Source organism: Podarcis bocagei, assembly GCF_964188305.1.
Source record: "Podarcis bocagei genome assembly, chromosome: 2".
NCBI classification, from domain to species: Eukaryota; Metazoa; Chordata; class Lepidosauria; order Squamata; family Lacertidae; genus Podarcis; species Podarcis bocagei.
This window is the reverse complement of record NC_138126.1, coordinates 96,015,428-96,031,161: the sequence shown is the minus strand read 5'-3', so window position 1 is coordinate 96,031,161 and position 15,734 is coordinate 96,015,428. Positions and strand designations below refer to the sequence as shown.

At 42.7% G+C, this 15,734-nt stretch overlaps 1 protein-coding gene across 10 annotated transcripts in view; it reads right to left on the bottom strand.

The window, feature by feature from the left end:
* TNRC6C (trinucleotide repeat containing adaptor 6C) overlaps positions 1 to 15,734 on the bottom strand; it is a 432,408-nt gene that overhangs the window by 35,210 nt on the left and 381,464 nt on the right. For 9 of the 10 annotated variants that reach the window (XM_081185339.1, XM_081185338.1, XM_081185344.1 and 6 more), the window contains 5 exons: positions 6,929 to 7,138; positions 6,141 to 6,310; positions 4,815 to 4,895; positions 4,320 to 4,377; positions 3,883 to 4,028 (listed from right to left, as the gene is read on the bottom strand). In XM_081185339.1, the coding sequence (XP_081041465.1) occupies positions 3,883 to 4,028; positions 4,320 to 4,377; positions 4,815 to 4,895; positions 6,141 to 6,310; positions 6,929 to 7,138 (665 nt within the window). The remainder of the gene's footprint in view (positions 1 to 3,882; positions 4,029 to 4,319; positions 4,378 to 4,814; positions 4,896 to 6,140; positions 6,311 to 6,928; positions 7,139 to 15,734) is intronic. The other variant, XM_081185340.1, reaches the window with a different exon arrangement.

Below are 15,734 nucleotides of genomic sequence, written 5' to 3'. Positions count from 1 at the left end.
CCCCACAAAAACCGACACCAGAACCAGAGGCACACAGAACGCCATCTCCAATCAACCACACCAGACCCAAACCCAGACCCTCTCCACAGATAAATTACAGACACCATCCAGTAGCCAAACCATAGTGGCACCTCCGGATACTGCACCCCCCTGCAATCCCTACACAGATCTGGCTGGCACAGGGCACAAAACCACAGCTCGCCCCTATACACGAAGCCAAGCCAGAGCACAACTAAGTGCAGTACAGCCATCTTCTCAGAAAAACTCTTCACAAGCTCAAGAGGTCAAGACACGAAAGCTTTAGCAACTAATCCACACCTAATGACCCTCCTAAGTGGTACTCAGAATATCACTCAAGAAATCACTCAAGATATCCCTCAAGTAATTAATGAACAAAAGAAGAAAAGACACACTAACCTGGGAACTTCCTCTCTGCCCAGAACGTTGGAGGCTATACACCACACCCCCTCAACAGTATTTATAGGAACTCAAACACTGAGATCCTGCTCTGTTCTAGTAACAAGAAGCCGAAAGCACCAGCCTGAAGATGACGAGTGAGACCTCGTCGAAACGTCGCCTAGACACCCCAACTCTTACACGGGAAGACACCCGAAGACACCAAAACCTGCATTCCTGTACCCGTGAAAATCTACGAAAGCACATATATATATATATATATATATATATCCCTGAACTGCAGCAATCCATGAAGTTGGCAATCAGCCCCACACATGAGCTCAAAGGCCTAAGTACAGAGTGTAGCAGTTACAAGTTTCTTTAAATAAGAGGCTCAACCAGTGGGATATATGTTCTGAGACCCTCAGCTCACATGCGTGCCTGCCTGTCTCAATCTCATTCTCCTCAACACAGCTAGACAAGTAGAACGATTAGGAAGGGAAGGAGCAGGTTATGTTGGGAGGCACTGAAAATCAATGAGAAAGGAATGAAAGTAAGTGATAAGAACAGGCATAGGCAGACTCAGCCCTCCAGATGTTTTGGAACTACAACTCCCATCATCCCTAGCTAACAGGACCAGTGGTCAGGGATTATGGGAGTTGTAGTCCCAAAACATCTGGAGGGCCAAGTTTGCCTATGCCTGGACAAGAAGGACAAAGTGAGTCCTTGGTGAGGGGAAAGAGGCAACAGTAAGAGGGCTGTGTGTGTGTGTGTGTGTGTGTGTGTGTGTGTGTGTGTGTGTTTTGAAACTGAACAGCAGGAGCCACAAGAAAAGAAGGTAGTGTGGGAAAAGGGGACTGCAAATTTAATCTGTGTGAGAGAGAACAGTGGAAGAGAAAGTGAATGTATGAGTATGGTGCGTGCTTCTGTACGTGTTTGAATAGATGGCTGGGAATTTCCATGTGTGAAAAGAGAATGGATTTTTTGTTGGGGTGAGGGGGAGGAAAACAGAGGTGTGTCTGCACACTTTGGGCTTTGGCCCTGCCCATTGCCCTCACGTGGTCTTCAGCCACTTTTTCTTCCAATAAATGCAACTCTTACTTATAAAAGGTTGTCCACCTCAATGCTAAGCTATTCTTTGGCATTACATCTGTACTGGCCTACATTTATGAATGTGCAGTGTATGTGCTGTGGAGCAATTAATATAGAAGTGAGAACAGGGGCTTCTACTGCTACGCTATGCCTGTCTGGAAGAACGTTAGTAAACAAAAGCATGTCTTTCCCGCCCCCACTGGTTTAGTATCACTGACTGCAGCAGGGTGCTGAGCAAAGGTTCTGCCCCTTGTGGAGCCAGATTATTCTCTGATGCTTAAATATCCCCTTCCGCAGGCAAATATTCTACAAGTAAAAGCCTGAAGTTATGTGGAAAAAAATCTCAATTTTGCTGTGTACTTTGCAAATAATTATAGCTTCACGAGTGTATGCATGCTCTTTTGTTAACTTGCTAAAAGCAGTAATTTTACAGCTAATTTGCATCATCTTCCCACCCACTCACTCAGAAGATTATTAAGTGTCAGGGAATAGCCCATGTTCCTAAAAAGGGTGAAATATTGTTCCATGCCAATCAAACATGAAATATCTGTGGAGTCCTAAATAAACTCCTGCTAATACAAGTTTTTCTGCCGGCTCCTTGTAAAGGCCCATGAAAAGTTTCTTTCTCATCAACCAATGTGATACTTAGTTTAGTGCTGGAAGGTCCTGAGGGAGGACACAGACATTTTCTAATCATATCCCCAAGGTCTTTCAGCTCAACATGTTTCACATTCTGCAAGAATATCCGTCATGCTCCACAAACTGCAGCTTGCATGACAGTAACAGGTTCAAGGATTTCTTCTGTTCAGGTCATGAGCTGTTTGCTATCCTTTCTTGCCTCTTAAGCAGGAATACTTTTCAGTGTCCTATATGTTCCTTCTGCTCAGGATTGGTTTGCTCTAAAAACCAAGGTTCCTATTCACATACAAAATATTGTGGAATGCTTAAAAAGTCATTTGGTCTGAAGTTTGGCCTGAAGAAAGCTAGGACATAGCTGGAAGAAGAAGGGAAAGCATTCCTCAGAAGGGGAAAGTGGCCTTAACACTTCAAAGGCCAAAGAAACAGAAATGAGAATGAAATGTTTTGTTGTGATCCATACTCCATAGTCTGATCCACAACAGAACTTTCAAGTACTGTATTTAGGTGCAATCCACCCCCGCACCTTTATGTGCTAATGCCACATAATAATTATTTTTCCAAGTTATGCTCCTGGTTAACAAGAAAAACTTCCTGAAAGTGTCCTATACTAATGGAAAAGGAATTCTGAGCATTTTCAGACTCAAAGGAGCCCTTTTGTTCACCAGCGGGGCAAGTCTGGATGGAACACATGGTATTCATTTGTTGTGTTTGCAACCCTTAAAAACACAGAGAAGTGTGATACTGTACCTAGAACTGTAAACTGTAGAAAAGCTGGTCTTTTCATAAACAAATAAAGGCACTTGCTAAGCAATTAATAATTTTAGAAATAAAGTTGGGGATGCATATGATGATTACTTTATCTTGATGTCTCAATTACAGACTCCAAAAGAAGTGTTCTTCCTGGATTCTTATTCTCTGGAGCATTACAAATTGCCATGGCCAGAGATGGGATTTTGGATGTGGTAGATGTGTCAGTGCAATGTTAGTGCATGTGGTGCCCTCCAGATGTTTTTATTCTACAGCTCGCATCACCCCTGAGTGTTGGCCATGCTGACTGGGGCTGATGTGCTTTGGAGCCCAACAACATCTGGATGGCAGCCCATCGGTTGCTCCTGTACTAGAGGGTATAAGGACAAACCTGTAAGAGAAGCTCCATGTAGTGGCTGGGCCTTTTTAAATTATTAAATGTATTTGCGAAAGTTTAAAATCTATTACTGGTGTCTCTCGATTACTTGGCAAAAGACAAGAGAAATAAATAATTTTTTTCATATTTCACATATCCACACTGCAAGAGAATGTCTCAGCTCAATATTTATTGTTTATATGGCACCACTGAGGTACAATACTGAGTATAAAAAAGATCTCTGCCTTATGGCAAGAATGGGAAACCTGTGGCTCTCCAGATGTTATTGGGACTCCAAATCCCATCAGCTACAGGCAGCAGGGCCAGTGGTCAGGAATCATGAGTTGTAGTCTCAACAAGGTCTGGAGGCCCATAGGTTAGCCAGCCCTGCTAGAAAAGAACAGCTGGAAGCAGCAAGTGGCGATATTGTGCTAATGCCAAATGTCTACACCTGCAGATGAAATAGAACATCTCACTCTCCAGTAACTATGCTTTCTTTTACTAGTAAGCTAAGAAGTAAAGGGAGCAGACTCATGAGGCAAAACAGTACATTTACCTGCCCCACCCATATTTCCAGGTTAATCTAACTTTTATTGTTTCTTCCCACTCTGCTTCCCGAGTGCTGCACCTACCTTGTCAAGGAAGGTGGGGCGGTCCATGGAAGACTCTTTGGAGATCGGTGGTGGGCGGCAGCCAAGGGGTTTGGTGACCATTCCATTGTAGTCAGCCACACCCATTCCACGCTTGTCCATTTCCACCTTCTTTTCCAGCAGAGCACCTGCAAAAAGTAAACACAATATGAAGACACCAAAGAAAATGAGGGAAATGTCCCTCATTGGGACAAAATGACTGTTGTACTGATACAACTACTGCTACACTCCCACTGATATTAATACACTTCATACTTGAAATTTAAAATGCATTTTGTCTTTTAAAACACTAAGATTGGCACTTGATAATTTACAACCAACTCGATCCTTTGATATAATGCTGCTGGGAAAAGTGATGCGAATTTCATTGTAACAGATCAACCCCCGCAGATGTCTATTTCAGTTACAAAAATACTTACTCATGGCCTGATCTAGATTCATACTGTTACTCTTCAAGGCCTCTTCTGCTGGCTCTCTCTGTAAAAATGAGAAATTGCGTTTTTTCACAACTATGAAACACAATGTAGATTTTACAAGAACTGTAAAACAGGTGCAAGGGGAGACATACCTAGAGCTTTCAAACCATTCAATTGGTTGAAACAGGAATTTTGCAATCAAGTCAGTAATATATATGTAAAATTTGGAGTGAGATGGATTTGCTAGGAGCCATGATTCGGAGCACCTTACAGCAACTACCTCCTCTCTTAAGACATCATAATCTGACATGCTGATTTTGGCTGAGACTTATGTGAGCTTGGGTGCAGCAGCATCTGGGGGGCTACAGGTTCCTCATCACTGCTTAAAACCATGAAGACAAAGCCAGAGGAAATACTAGCACATGAATATTCCTGGACTAGAACCACATGATGGATGAGCTAGAAATTTAATAAATAAATAAACCAAATGTTACTCACTGGGAAGCCCATGTCTGTGAGCTGTTTTATCAGACGGTTCATGATCCAGGCCTCATCTTGCTTACTAGATGTCTTCATGCCCTGAGAAAATTAATTAAGAGGAAAAATGGAAAACTTTTAAACGAGAACACCCTACACCCAATTTAATTCAACAGGACTTACTTCTAGGTAACAGTGTATAGGATTGCAGTCTAAATTTCTTTATTTGTCATATTTATTGCAGGGAAAGAGAATGAAAATCCACATAAAGTCTTTCCATATAAATATTGCATGAATGTGAGACAGCTTGGGTGCAATGTTAAACCATTGTATAGTGTTGGGTTAGGCAACATGGGGCCCTCCAGATGTTATTGGACTACAAGTCCCATTAACCCCAGCCAGTATGGCCAATGGCAGGGGATGATGGAGGTTGTAATCCAACAACATCTGGAGGGCACCACATTGTCTACCTCAGATATACTACTACATGCACGAGCTGTGGCATGTTTTGGGTTCACACCAGAGGGGGAACTATGTTTCTTCTTGTCAGAAAAGCAGTTTGGATGTAAAGAAAATATATTAGTCTATGGTTAAGCATGGCTGGGCATCACATCCACAAGTTGCAGCAAGTCTCCTCTTTTGTGCAAAAGTAGAAAAAGTAGGGAACGTCTGTTTTTGATTTTAAATTAACCAGTTCCCTGGTTAGTTTAGACTTGTTAGCTCAAATAAGCCAGGATCAAACAATGGTTTCTGATCCTGGCTTGTTCACTAACTAGAAATTTTGCCACCTAGAATTCCTTAAGTGTGGATGCAAGGAGGAACTCAGGTTACTTTAAAGCTGGAAGTGGAGGCTTTCAGGTTTACACAAATCTTATACAATCAGCTGAGAAAGATTCCTACTTTCTACCTTATTTGTTGGACAGCAGAGAAATAGCTTATCACACTTGTTAGCAAGCAGACATGAATTATGACCTGTAAACCTATTGTGTCCCTTATTTGTCAGAACTCATTCTGACTATGTGGTCTTTGCATAAATGTTGAAATACTGCAAAAATCAGATCTGTTACTGTCTGTAAAGAACACGTGATTGACATCTACAGCAGGGTGCAAAGGAATCTGTTAGGCAGGGCCATAGCATATCAACTGATTCTCTAGTCCGTTCCAGCTTTCCAACACCATTTGAACAAGACAAGTGATGGTAACTACAGGATAATAATCTTATTGTAGTGCTTTTTGAAAATGATGACTTTCATACTTTCATAAAACAATTTGATAAAGTATATAAAAAAAAGTGCACGAACCATCTCATCTCACTGATTTTTATAACCCAGCTGTGCTTAGTCCTACCTTTTGAAGTCCTTTCTTTGGAGCATTTCCCCAGGAGCTACAAGAGGAATTACTCTCTTGTGAAGCAGTATTATTCCACATATCTCCATCTTCATCTTCCCACTGACTTGTACTGAGATTTACTTCATCTCCACCACCGCCCCAGCCTTCTTGCATAGAAGATTTAGAAGCTGTAGGAGGAATGGAACATTTCAGTTGACCTTCCTATACTTTAAAATCAATGGGCTTCGTTCGCATGTATCAGTCAAGACTTAGCACAAACATGTGGGATCTCGCTGAGAAGGCAGCAACCACTTTGCTCCTCCCTCCAGCACTGCTGCACCACTGTGAACCAAATCATGGATTGGCTTAGTGGCTTATTCATCTGAACCTAGGCCTTTGATGTGTCTCATTCCAGACAAATCATGAATGAAAAGTTTTTGCTCAGAGTGAGAAAAACCACGAGCCTGGGTTCAGGAAACACACTAGGCCAAATCACAAGAAGCTGACAGCAGGAGTAATGTGGCCACTAGTTCCTCTCTAGGACCCCAGACGCTCAGGTCACACTAAGCATTATGTGCGAGTCAATATATTTGGAAATTTTGTCGAGCTTGTTCTGTATTTTACTATTTGGAGAGCTTATGTCTGAATTAATAAAAAGAGCATAGGTTATACATGTTGGCCTGTTGTTGGTTGTACAAGTGATCAAGCAGAATACCTGTTTAAGCTAAAAAAAAGTTATCTATATGAAAACAGAGTTATAATTCTTCTTGCCAACTCAGCCAAGACAAATCAACACACACACTTACCTGGTTTGCACAGTACTGGGGCAGCAGCTGGTGCACTTGCTCTTCCATATGACCCTGCTGACTCAGCAGAGTTATCTCCCCACCCTGTACCGCTGCTGGGAGGCTTTCCCCATGCTGAAGTGCCATTATCAACTGCAGCAGAAGGGGAGGAAGGCTCTCCCCATGAAGCTTCAGGCTTTGCATGGATAGCAGGCATCTCTCCCCAGCCTGCTGAAATCAGAAATGGGGGTGGGGGGTGGGGAGAGAGACATGGTTAGAGGAAACAAACATAAAATCAACTTTTCGGAATACATTTCCGGAAAGCGTTACATACATACATACATACATACATACATACATACATAACTAGCTATGGACAACTTTTAAACATGAAGCAATTGGGGGAGAGAGGATTTAATTAAGACAGACCCATTTCATTTCCTCTTCAAGGAAGAATATACCTGTGCACAGTAAGAATAACTTGCTGAAATTGTGAAGGAAGTGGTGCCTGCATCATAATAAGAAACAGCACCTATGGATTCTTTTGGATGACTGAGTCACAAGCATTCCCTACCTCCTACAAAATGCCAATTGATTATGATAATAAGACACATCAGATCAGATAAATGAATATGTAGACACCATAGTGCCCTCCAGATGTTATTGGATAAACTGCCAGGGGCCGATGGGAGATGGACTCAAACAATATTCGGTAGGTACTATCTTGGCTACACCTGGAATAATGCATGTCTTGATAACATATATGAAGCAGTTATTAAATCTGGGAACTAAAACCAAAGTGATTTTTAAAGAAATTAGATGATTGGAGCACATACTGAGTATGCCTTGATTTGATCCAGAGCAATAGGTTACTATCACAGTGACAGAATGTTGTGTGTTTTACTAGGATAACACGGTCACTGGAGGAAGGAGTAAACATGAGAAAAGTAATTTGCAACTTGAGATCAGATAATAAACAGAGTTTGCATGCAGTGACTATCAAAATTATTATTGTATGATATAGAGAAGACTCCCCCAGCTTTCCCTTATTGTTATGAGCTGTCCAAAGAACACTGTCGTTGGGCAGCATGCAGATACTGTAAAAAAATGAAACAAAAGTCCCTGATCAGGAGCCAAGGATGAACAGAGTTGGCTATGGAACATGGTCAGTGGTATCAAAAGTGGATGACAGAGTAGAAGTGGCAGAGTTGCTCTTCCACTGTCCCAATGAAGGTTGCCTTTCCCATACACAGTAACCCCACACATTGAAAACAGCTCCTCCATGCTACAACTAGGCTTGAAAACACTGTAGCCAACCGAGAGCTGTTTTCAAGCATCAAGGCTGCATTGGGCAGCTGCAGCTGGGGAGAGGTTAATCCTCCCCATCTTTAGTGTTCATGATCACCTCTGGCAATTTGGTTTGAAACAAGTTGAAATGCTTTCCCAAAAATAGTTGCTGGGGGAGTGATGCATGTATGCTATGTGTATACTATATGACCATGTGTGTGATGTGTGAGAATGTGGGGTGGTTGCAGGAAGATCATCGTTACGATCCACATTTGCTCGTCCTCTTACAGAATTCTGTCTATCATTCACCATTATCCTCGGTTTCTTACAGCTGATGTATCTTTGCTTAGGGTGGCTTTCTGTAATGTACCGGTAAGAAGCTTTGAGGCAGAAAAAAGGTCCTGCACCCAAACAGAAACATAGTAATTGCTCTGAACCATCCTACGTTCCTAAACAGCTTGTAAGCTGACTAGGAGTTGGCATCTTAATGATCAGCCCTTCCTTCTCTAGTAAAATCCTCCTGCTTCTTGTCCAAAAGGAACCTTTACCACAGGAGGCAACGCTGCAAGGTCAAACGTCATGCTGCTGTTTACCAAAGCCCGTCTCTAATGCAGTAGGTCTGGCTTGGTTAATCACAGACAGCATACATCATTCCACTAATCACCTGGCCGCTAGCCAATAGTGGAGGAAAAATCACTTGTTAGCTTTGGGTCTCAGACCTGTCTTTTTTAAGATAAGTCTTCTCTAAGAGCTGCAGCATATTGAAGTAACGTGATTAATTTTAGATTCTTATTTTGAATTTATTTTCACGGCAGACTTCAAAAGATCAGATTCTGATCTTCTCCTATTCAGGCACAAAGAGAAAGAAAATTAAGGCAGAGCTATCTAGAAAATAACATTTGTTAACTGTGTGTGATCTGGGAGCTGTGGTATTGGAAGGTGTTTCCCCATGAGTTTGGTTCAAATCCTTGTTTAATGTTCAAATGGGCAAGTCTTTATCTCCAGGTCTGTGTGTAAAAACATGAGTTACCTCAGGGGTATCCTTGCTGTAAGGATATCTAATGGGGGAGGGAAACCTCTGGCCCGTGGGCCAAATTTGGCCTGACATGGGTTCCAATTTGGTCCCCGAGGCCAACTTCCCCAAATCATGGCCACCTGCCCTATGTATGTGACACCAGGTGTGGGGCAGGTAGAGATGTGGCTAGACTGTTTGGGAAGTGTCAAGGTGCTTTTGCCTGCTTTTGTGTGGGGTAGGGGTGGTTCTGAGCATTGCCAGGTTGTTTTCTGTAACCTGGGTATTTTGTAGTGCTCACACCAGTTCTTAGATTTCCATATGTGCCCTTAGGCTCAGAAAGGTATATTGTGTAATACACTAAGACAAGGGTAGCCAGTGTGGTGGACTGCAACTGCTTTTATTCTTGACCACTACACAGACTAGTTAAGCTAATAGGAGCTACTCCTGCTCCAAGGTATCTTATGGGAGTGAAGCTAACTGCAAAGACTGTGGAGGAGCTACCCTAAGACTGTGGAGGAGCTACTGGGACTAGTGAGAGGAGGGGAGGACATGTGAAGTAGCAAAAGGAGGCAAACAGCATAAGATAGGAACATAGAAAAGGAGAGAACTGAAGAGTAGATGCCGGATGGAGGTGTTTGTGTAGTGGAGACTGGAGAAAGAATAGTCTGTTCATAAGGCATGGGGAGCTTCAGAGATAAGGAAATATAAAGTTGAAAAACAGATTTGAAATAGCCAGCCCAATCTTTGGCTGGATGCCTCTCACGTGGAGTTAAAAGGCTTTCCCTCATTTCTGCATTCATCCTGTGGTCATATATTGACATACATGTTGGCATAGAAGAAATTAAGTCTCATTAATTATTAGAAAGGAAGCTAGAATGCACAATTTAAAGAGCTCTGAGTCTTTGCAACAGTACATTTAACCTCAAGCTGAATACTGCAATTTCCACTGCAACATGTATTCATTTATTAAGTACAAAGAAAGAGGGACCAGCTTCCCTGGGTTCTCTTTAAATTCAATAATAATGATTAATCACTACCAATCTGTAATGTATAAGCCATTTTGTTAAATACATTGTGTTTTGAGCCACACAATGTTATGTAAATTATTACGCACAACAAGGGAGTTCATGCCCTGGCAAATTACATGTAATTACATGAAAACAATAACATGTGTTAAGACACCCATAGTTTGTAAAGTTCTCAAGAGATCAAATCAAGTGCAAAAAATTGCAGTGTTGAATATGACGGCAGTTAGTTAGAAAAATCTTTAAACAGTAACTTGGGTATTGTTGACGTTTGAATCCCTGAAACAATTCAAACTCCACTGGGGGTTTCAGAACGGTTATGTATATTTGCATTTCTTAAGTAACACACTCTCTTTCACACACTACCTTCAATCCAATGAAGCATATTACTAATGATATTTCATAGGCTCACAGGATCAGATAGTTGGGTCTCTTTAGAAGTACTGCATTGGAGGGTGATAGTGGGAGATCTCCACTGGGGATGAATTTCAGCATGATATTTCTTCTGATTTTTTAAATACCCCAGTCATTTGTGTGTCATCCCTCAAAATAAACTGACTCACTACTGGTAGAAGGCATTCCTTGATGACCCAGACAAAGAACTGTTCTATAACATTAACCTGCTTTTCCCAACATTAAGGTAAAGGTAAAGGTACCCCTGCCCGTACGGGCCAGTCGTGTCCGACTCTAGGGTTGTGCGCCCACCTCACTTAAGAGGCCGGGGGCCAGCGCTGTCCGGAGACACTTCCGGGTCACGTAGCCAGCGTGACGAAGCTGCTCTGGCAAGCCGGCACCAGCGCAGCACACGGAAACGCCGTTTACCTTCCTGCTAGAAAGTGGTACCTATTTATCTACTTGCACTTTAGGGGTGCTTTCGAACTGCTAGGTGGGCAGGAGCTGGGACCGCAGACGGGAGCTCACCCTGCCGCAGGGATTCGAACCGCCGACCATGTGATTGGCAAGCCCTAGGCGCTGAGGATTTACCCACAGCGCCACCCGCGTCCCGTTCCCAACATTAAGGCAGACTTATTTTTAAAAGGGCTACAGCTGTCTGGTTGATGATAGGGTAACATACTTTATTTCAGCAGAAGCCTACATGTTGCCTTCCAGGTGTTGCTGGACTATAACTCCCATCATCCCTGACACTGGCCATGCTGTTTGTGGCTGATGGGAATTCTGAGTCCAAAAACATATGGAAGGCCATATGTTAGCCACCACTGCTTTATTTCATTGTAGCTAGAAAGTCAACAAGTAACTGATTTATTGGAATTCAACAATCCCAATTTTAAGAATCCTGGAATTGTAGAGTTGGAAGGGGCTCCTGAGGGTCATCTAGTCTCAACTAAAGCATCCATGACAGATGGGCATCCAACCTCTGCTTAAAAACCTCCAAGGAAGGAGTGCCCACTAGCTATGAATTCCCCTCATGACCTGGGACAAGCAACAATGTTTACACTTTAGATACCTATGACTAAAATAAAGGTATGTGGGTGCTTTTGGATCTAGATGTATAACTAAAGGTGGATAATATACTTCATAATTTTGTTTACATCCCACGGATACACTGTAATTGAATTGTAAGAAGATATAATAGAAGGAGAAAGCTCATCCAGCAAGGGGCAGCGAGAAGTAATTTGGCAGTCAACTCTCACTTTATGTCTGCACTATTGATGAAAATAAGCCAGAGAAATGGCTTTCTTATCTTACAGTACCTCACCAGGACAACATCCTTACTAGAGGAACACTTCAAAGCACAGAGGAAACAGAGGACAGACAAAGGGAATAAATCATCGGGTAGACAAAAACAGCAGTAAATGAAGGGTTTTGTGCTGTCATCTTATTTGCTGGAACTGTTTATGTTGTCTGTCCAGCCCAGCTAGGATAGAAAGCCAAAGTGGCTTCGTCACACTGGCCACGTGACCCGGAAGTGTCTCTGGACAGCGCTGGCTCCCAGCCTCTTAAGTGAGATGAGCGCACAACCCTAGAGTCGGACACGACTGGCCCGTACGGGCAGGGGTACCTTTACCTTTACGCACATATAGGCTTCATTTGTTACCATGCAGGGTGCAAACTTCCATTTCAAATGTGGCTATATAATGTCTCAATAAAGATTTATGATTCTATACATGCTTTAGGGGACAAAAGGATAACTTAGGTCTATATATTTTAAGTTAGTTTGCTGTGTTTTAATATCTTTTTATATTATCTAGAAAGAAGGCTGCTACTACGGAATAGTAGCCCCACACAATGAACTACGAAAGACCACAGAAATATTTAATTCTGTCAATGAGAAATTTAAAATATCTTACATAAACAGCCTTTTTCTAGTGCAACTCTTGTAGCTTACCACATAAATAGATTCTATTAGTCACTGGGGGCATTTAGATGACTCAAAGTTATAGATTTTCATGTCTTATTAAGGTCACCACCATTACTAGTGTTTTAAGTTACATTCAAATTGTGTTGTGTTTTCATGCTAGTTTCCCCAAACGGGAAGTACCGCTGAACTCAGCTGCGCAATTCATTAGGAGCTGGCACTGAAATAATGTTGTGGAGGAGAGGTGTAATCTCTTGTCCTTCACCATGCAGATAATCTGCCATCTGAAGTGTGGCTTCCCTGTAAACTCCTGGTCACACAGAAGCCTGTCCATGTGATCATCTCTCCCTCTGGGAGAAGAGGCGTTTGTGTGGATGAGCCTGCTCACATGGGTAGTTTTCTACATAGTGGAGGTGAGGGGCTTGTATTGGGACCAAATCAACAGCAAGAATAGGGACTACTCCAAACACATATTGCAGATGAGCCTGAAAATATCAGCTTTCCTTTAAAAGAAAGCAAAAAGGTTTCTAGGCTATGTGGCTAGAAAGGCCTGTAAATATAACTGCACTAGGTACTTGTGAGGAAAGATGATGGGGCAAGCTTTAGGCATCTTTTGGATTCAGTCAGAGAGAAAGGGAAAACTCATACCTTAGCCCTTCTTTGTAGCTACCATTTATCTCCCTGTTACATACTGCTTTCTAGCCACCCAAGCTGCCTGTCTCTTCTGCCTTGCTCATGAAAAGACCCTTTTTTCTAAGCAGGAGACTGCTTATGCACCAGTAGAGCAAATCCACCCCTCCTGTCAATACATCCACACTGTATTGAGCTCCACACCAGCTCGCCCTGTCCCACAAGATAAGTGGCAGTGACACACCTGCTGGGAAGCTAGCATTGCAGCTTTGCCCCACTGGGTGAGTCCCTACTGCTGGTATATTACTATACAACTTGTAACAAATGCTGCTGTTATTGATCCAGAAAATCATTGATTTAGAATATCTGGATAGCCTTGTCCAAGTCCCTCATGCTTATGTAAACTCAGCAGTCTGCACACAGTAAATGTACAGGAGAGTCACTTTGTGGATGCAATTTAGGGTAGTGGGCAAGAGTCATAGCTACCATTTCATTCAGCCATATACCATCGTTTCATTTATGGTTGAAAACTGAAAATATCAAACAGTGTTTTCATGGATAAATTCAACTGCTGATCCCTAAATATATGGAACTGAGATTGCAGCTGTACCAGTTGCTGGCACTTCTGTGACTCAGGCTACTCTCCTCTCTGTATCAACTCTGCCTTCTATACTGGCTCATGGGAGAGGGCTGGCCGGTATTTGGGGCTACAGGATTGTGACATATCCCACATAGGAACACCCTGCACACAAAGGTCTGGACTGCTCAGTCCCCAGGGGCACTGGCGTGTGTGTTTGTGTGTGTGTGTGTGTGTGTGTGTGTGTGTGTGTGTGAGAGAGAGAGAGAGAGAGAGAGAGAGAGAGAGAGAGAGAATGCATTTAGGGGGAATGAAAGTAGGAGGATCTTAATGAAATCTACAAATCCCACCCCTCTGACTGTCCCCAAATTTAGATCTATTATGACCCCCCTCCACACAATGCATTTTACAGGGTGATTCCTTTAAAAGAGGCCCTGTGGATGCAGAATACACATGTTCCACGGGGCCTCTTTAAAAGACACCCTGTAGAACAGCAGCGGATGTGGTTAGCACAAAGGGCAAGGGGACAGGATACTTCTGCCCCTGTAAGGCCCCACATCAGGGCAGACTGTCACAGCTGTTCCATCATGGTTCACAGCTGCTTGCCCACATGTGAAGCTTCCAGGGCACTTGGTAGGGGTTGAATCATGCCCACTTCGTAGAGATGTCCATATCCCACTAAAGGATTGAATATTCATTTTTAATGCTGAAGTAACAGGTGCTTTAAAATCTTCCTACCCAAGCTTGATGATCTGTCACTACTTATGAGCTTGAGTACAGGTAGCTCATCTACCTTCATGTGACTATAAATGTAGCAAAGTCAGGAAAACTCAGGATACTAGAGATAGAACTGATTATACGAAACCCTACCAAATCTGGTCAAAGGGTTACAAAATTTCTAGGGGCATGAGATCCAAGTACATAAGACATTCAGACTGGATAAAATCTCCTCCAAAAATATTTTCTTAAACATTATCAAGTGAAATAGAGAAAATGGCACAAAGACATAAAAATTGGGGGGGGGGGAGCATTAATGATTAGGAGCTGCATTCATCTGGTAGTGGTAAGTTAAAACTTGAGGACTGGCTAAAAGTACAAGGATTGTCAAAGGTTTTCTTCACTGCTGCAAAAAATTGGAAGTTTTTAAATACCAGCACAACACAAACTACAGCTAATTATTTTGTTCAGCAAAAAATAAAAAGTAAACACAGAGTTTTCTATTTCTTAAGACAAAAATCTCTTTGTATGAGATAATGAATAAAAATCACTGGTTCAACAACTAAGCAACCTCTTGGGTAACAGCCACAATTGCAGAAATGTGTCTTTGGCAGGAGACAGCCAGAGTAACAGAAACAGATGGATAGTGTCGGAGAATGCACATCAAAGAGGGACAAACAGCAACAGAGCAAAGAAAGTAAATTCAAAAACATGATGAAATTATATCTTACCATATAATATTTTTGTAAGAAAAAAGTCATGCTGCAGTTTGTGTGGCTGCCAATAGGTGGCCATGAGTACTGCAGCGACAACAGCAGGCAGAGCAAGTGAGCAGAGCAGACAGGCTGGCAGCACGAGTGAGCGAGCTGGCAGAGCAAAACAGCAGGTGGGTTACCCAGGAAGGCCTTCCCATGTTGTTTGCAGCCACTGCCACCTGGGAAGCCTGGGGTTTGAACGAGCATGCACCCTGGCAGACCTTCATGTGCTCCCTGTCTTTGCTGCTGCTGCCCAATGTTTGCCCAAAACTCCCCCCTCTCCTCACAACTTGCCTCAAACCACTGCAGTGTGAGGCAAAGGGGAGAAAGACTTTCTCCTCTTCATTCCCCTGTCGTCTGCGAGTGGCAGCAGGATCTTGGGATGGGGCAAGCTGTGAGGGTATGGGGGTGCTTTGGGAGATAGGGATCTGCAACTGGGTTGGCAACAGTTAGGCAGATTAAATGAGGTGTGAGGGGATGGGGAGCTTTGAGTGAAAGAAGGGG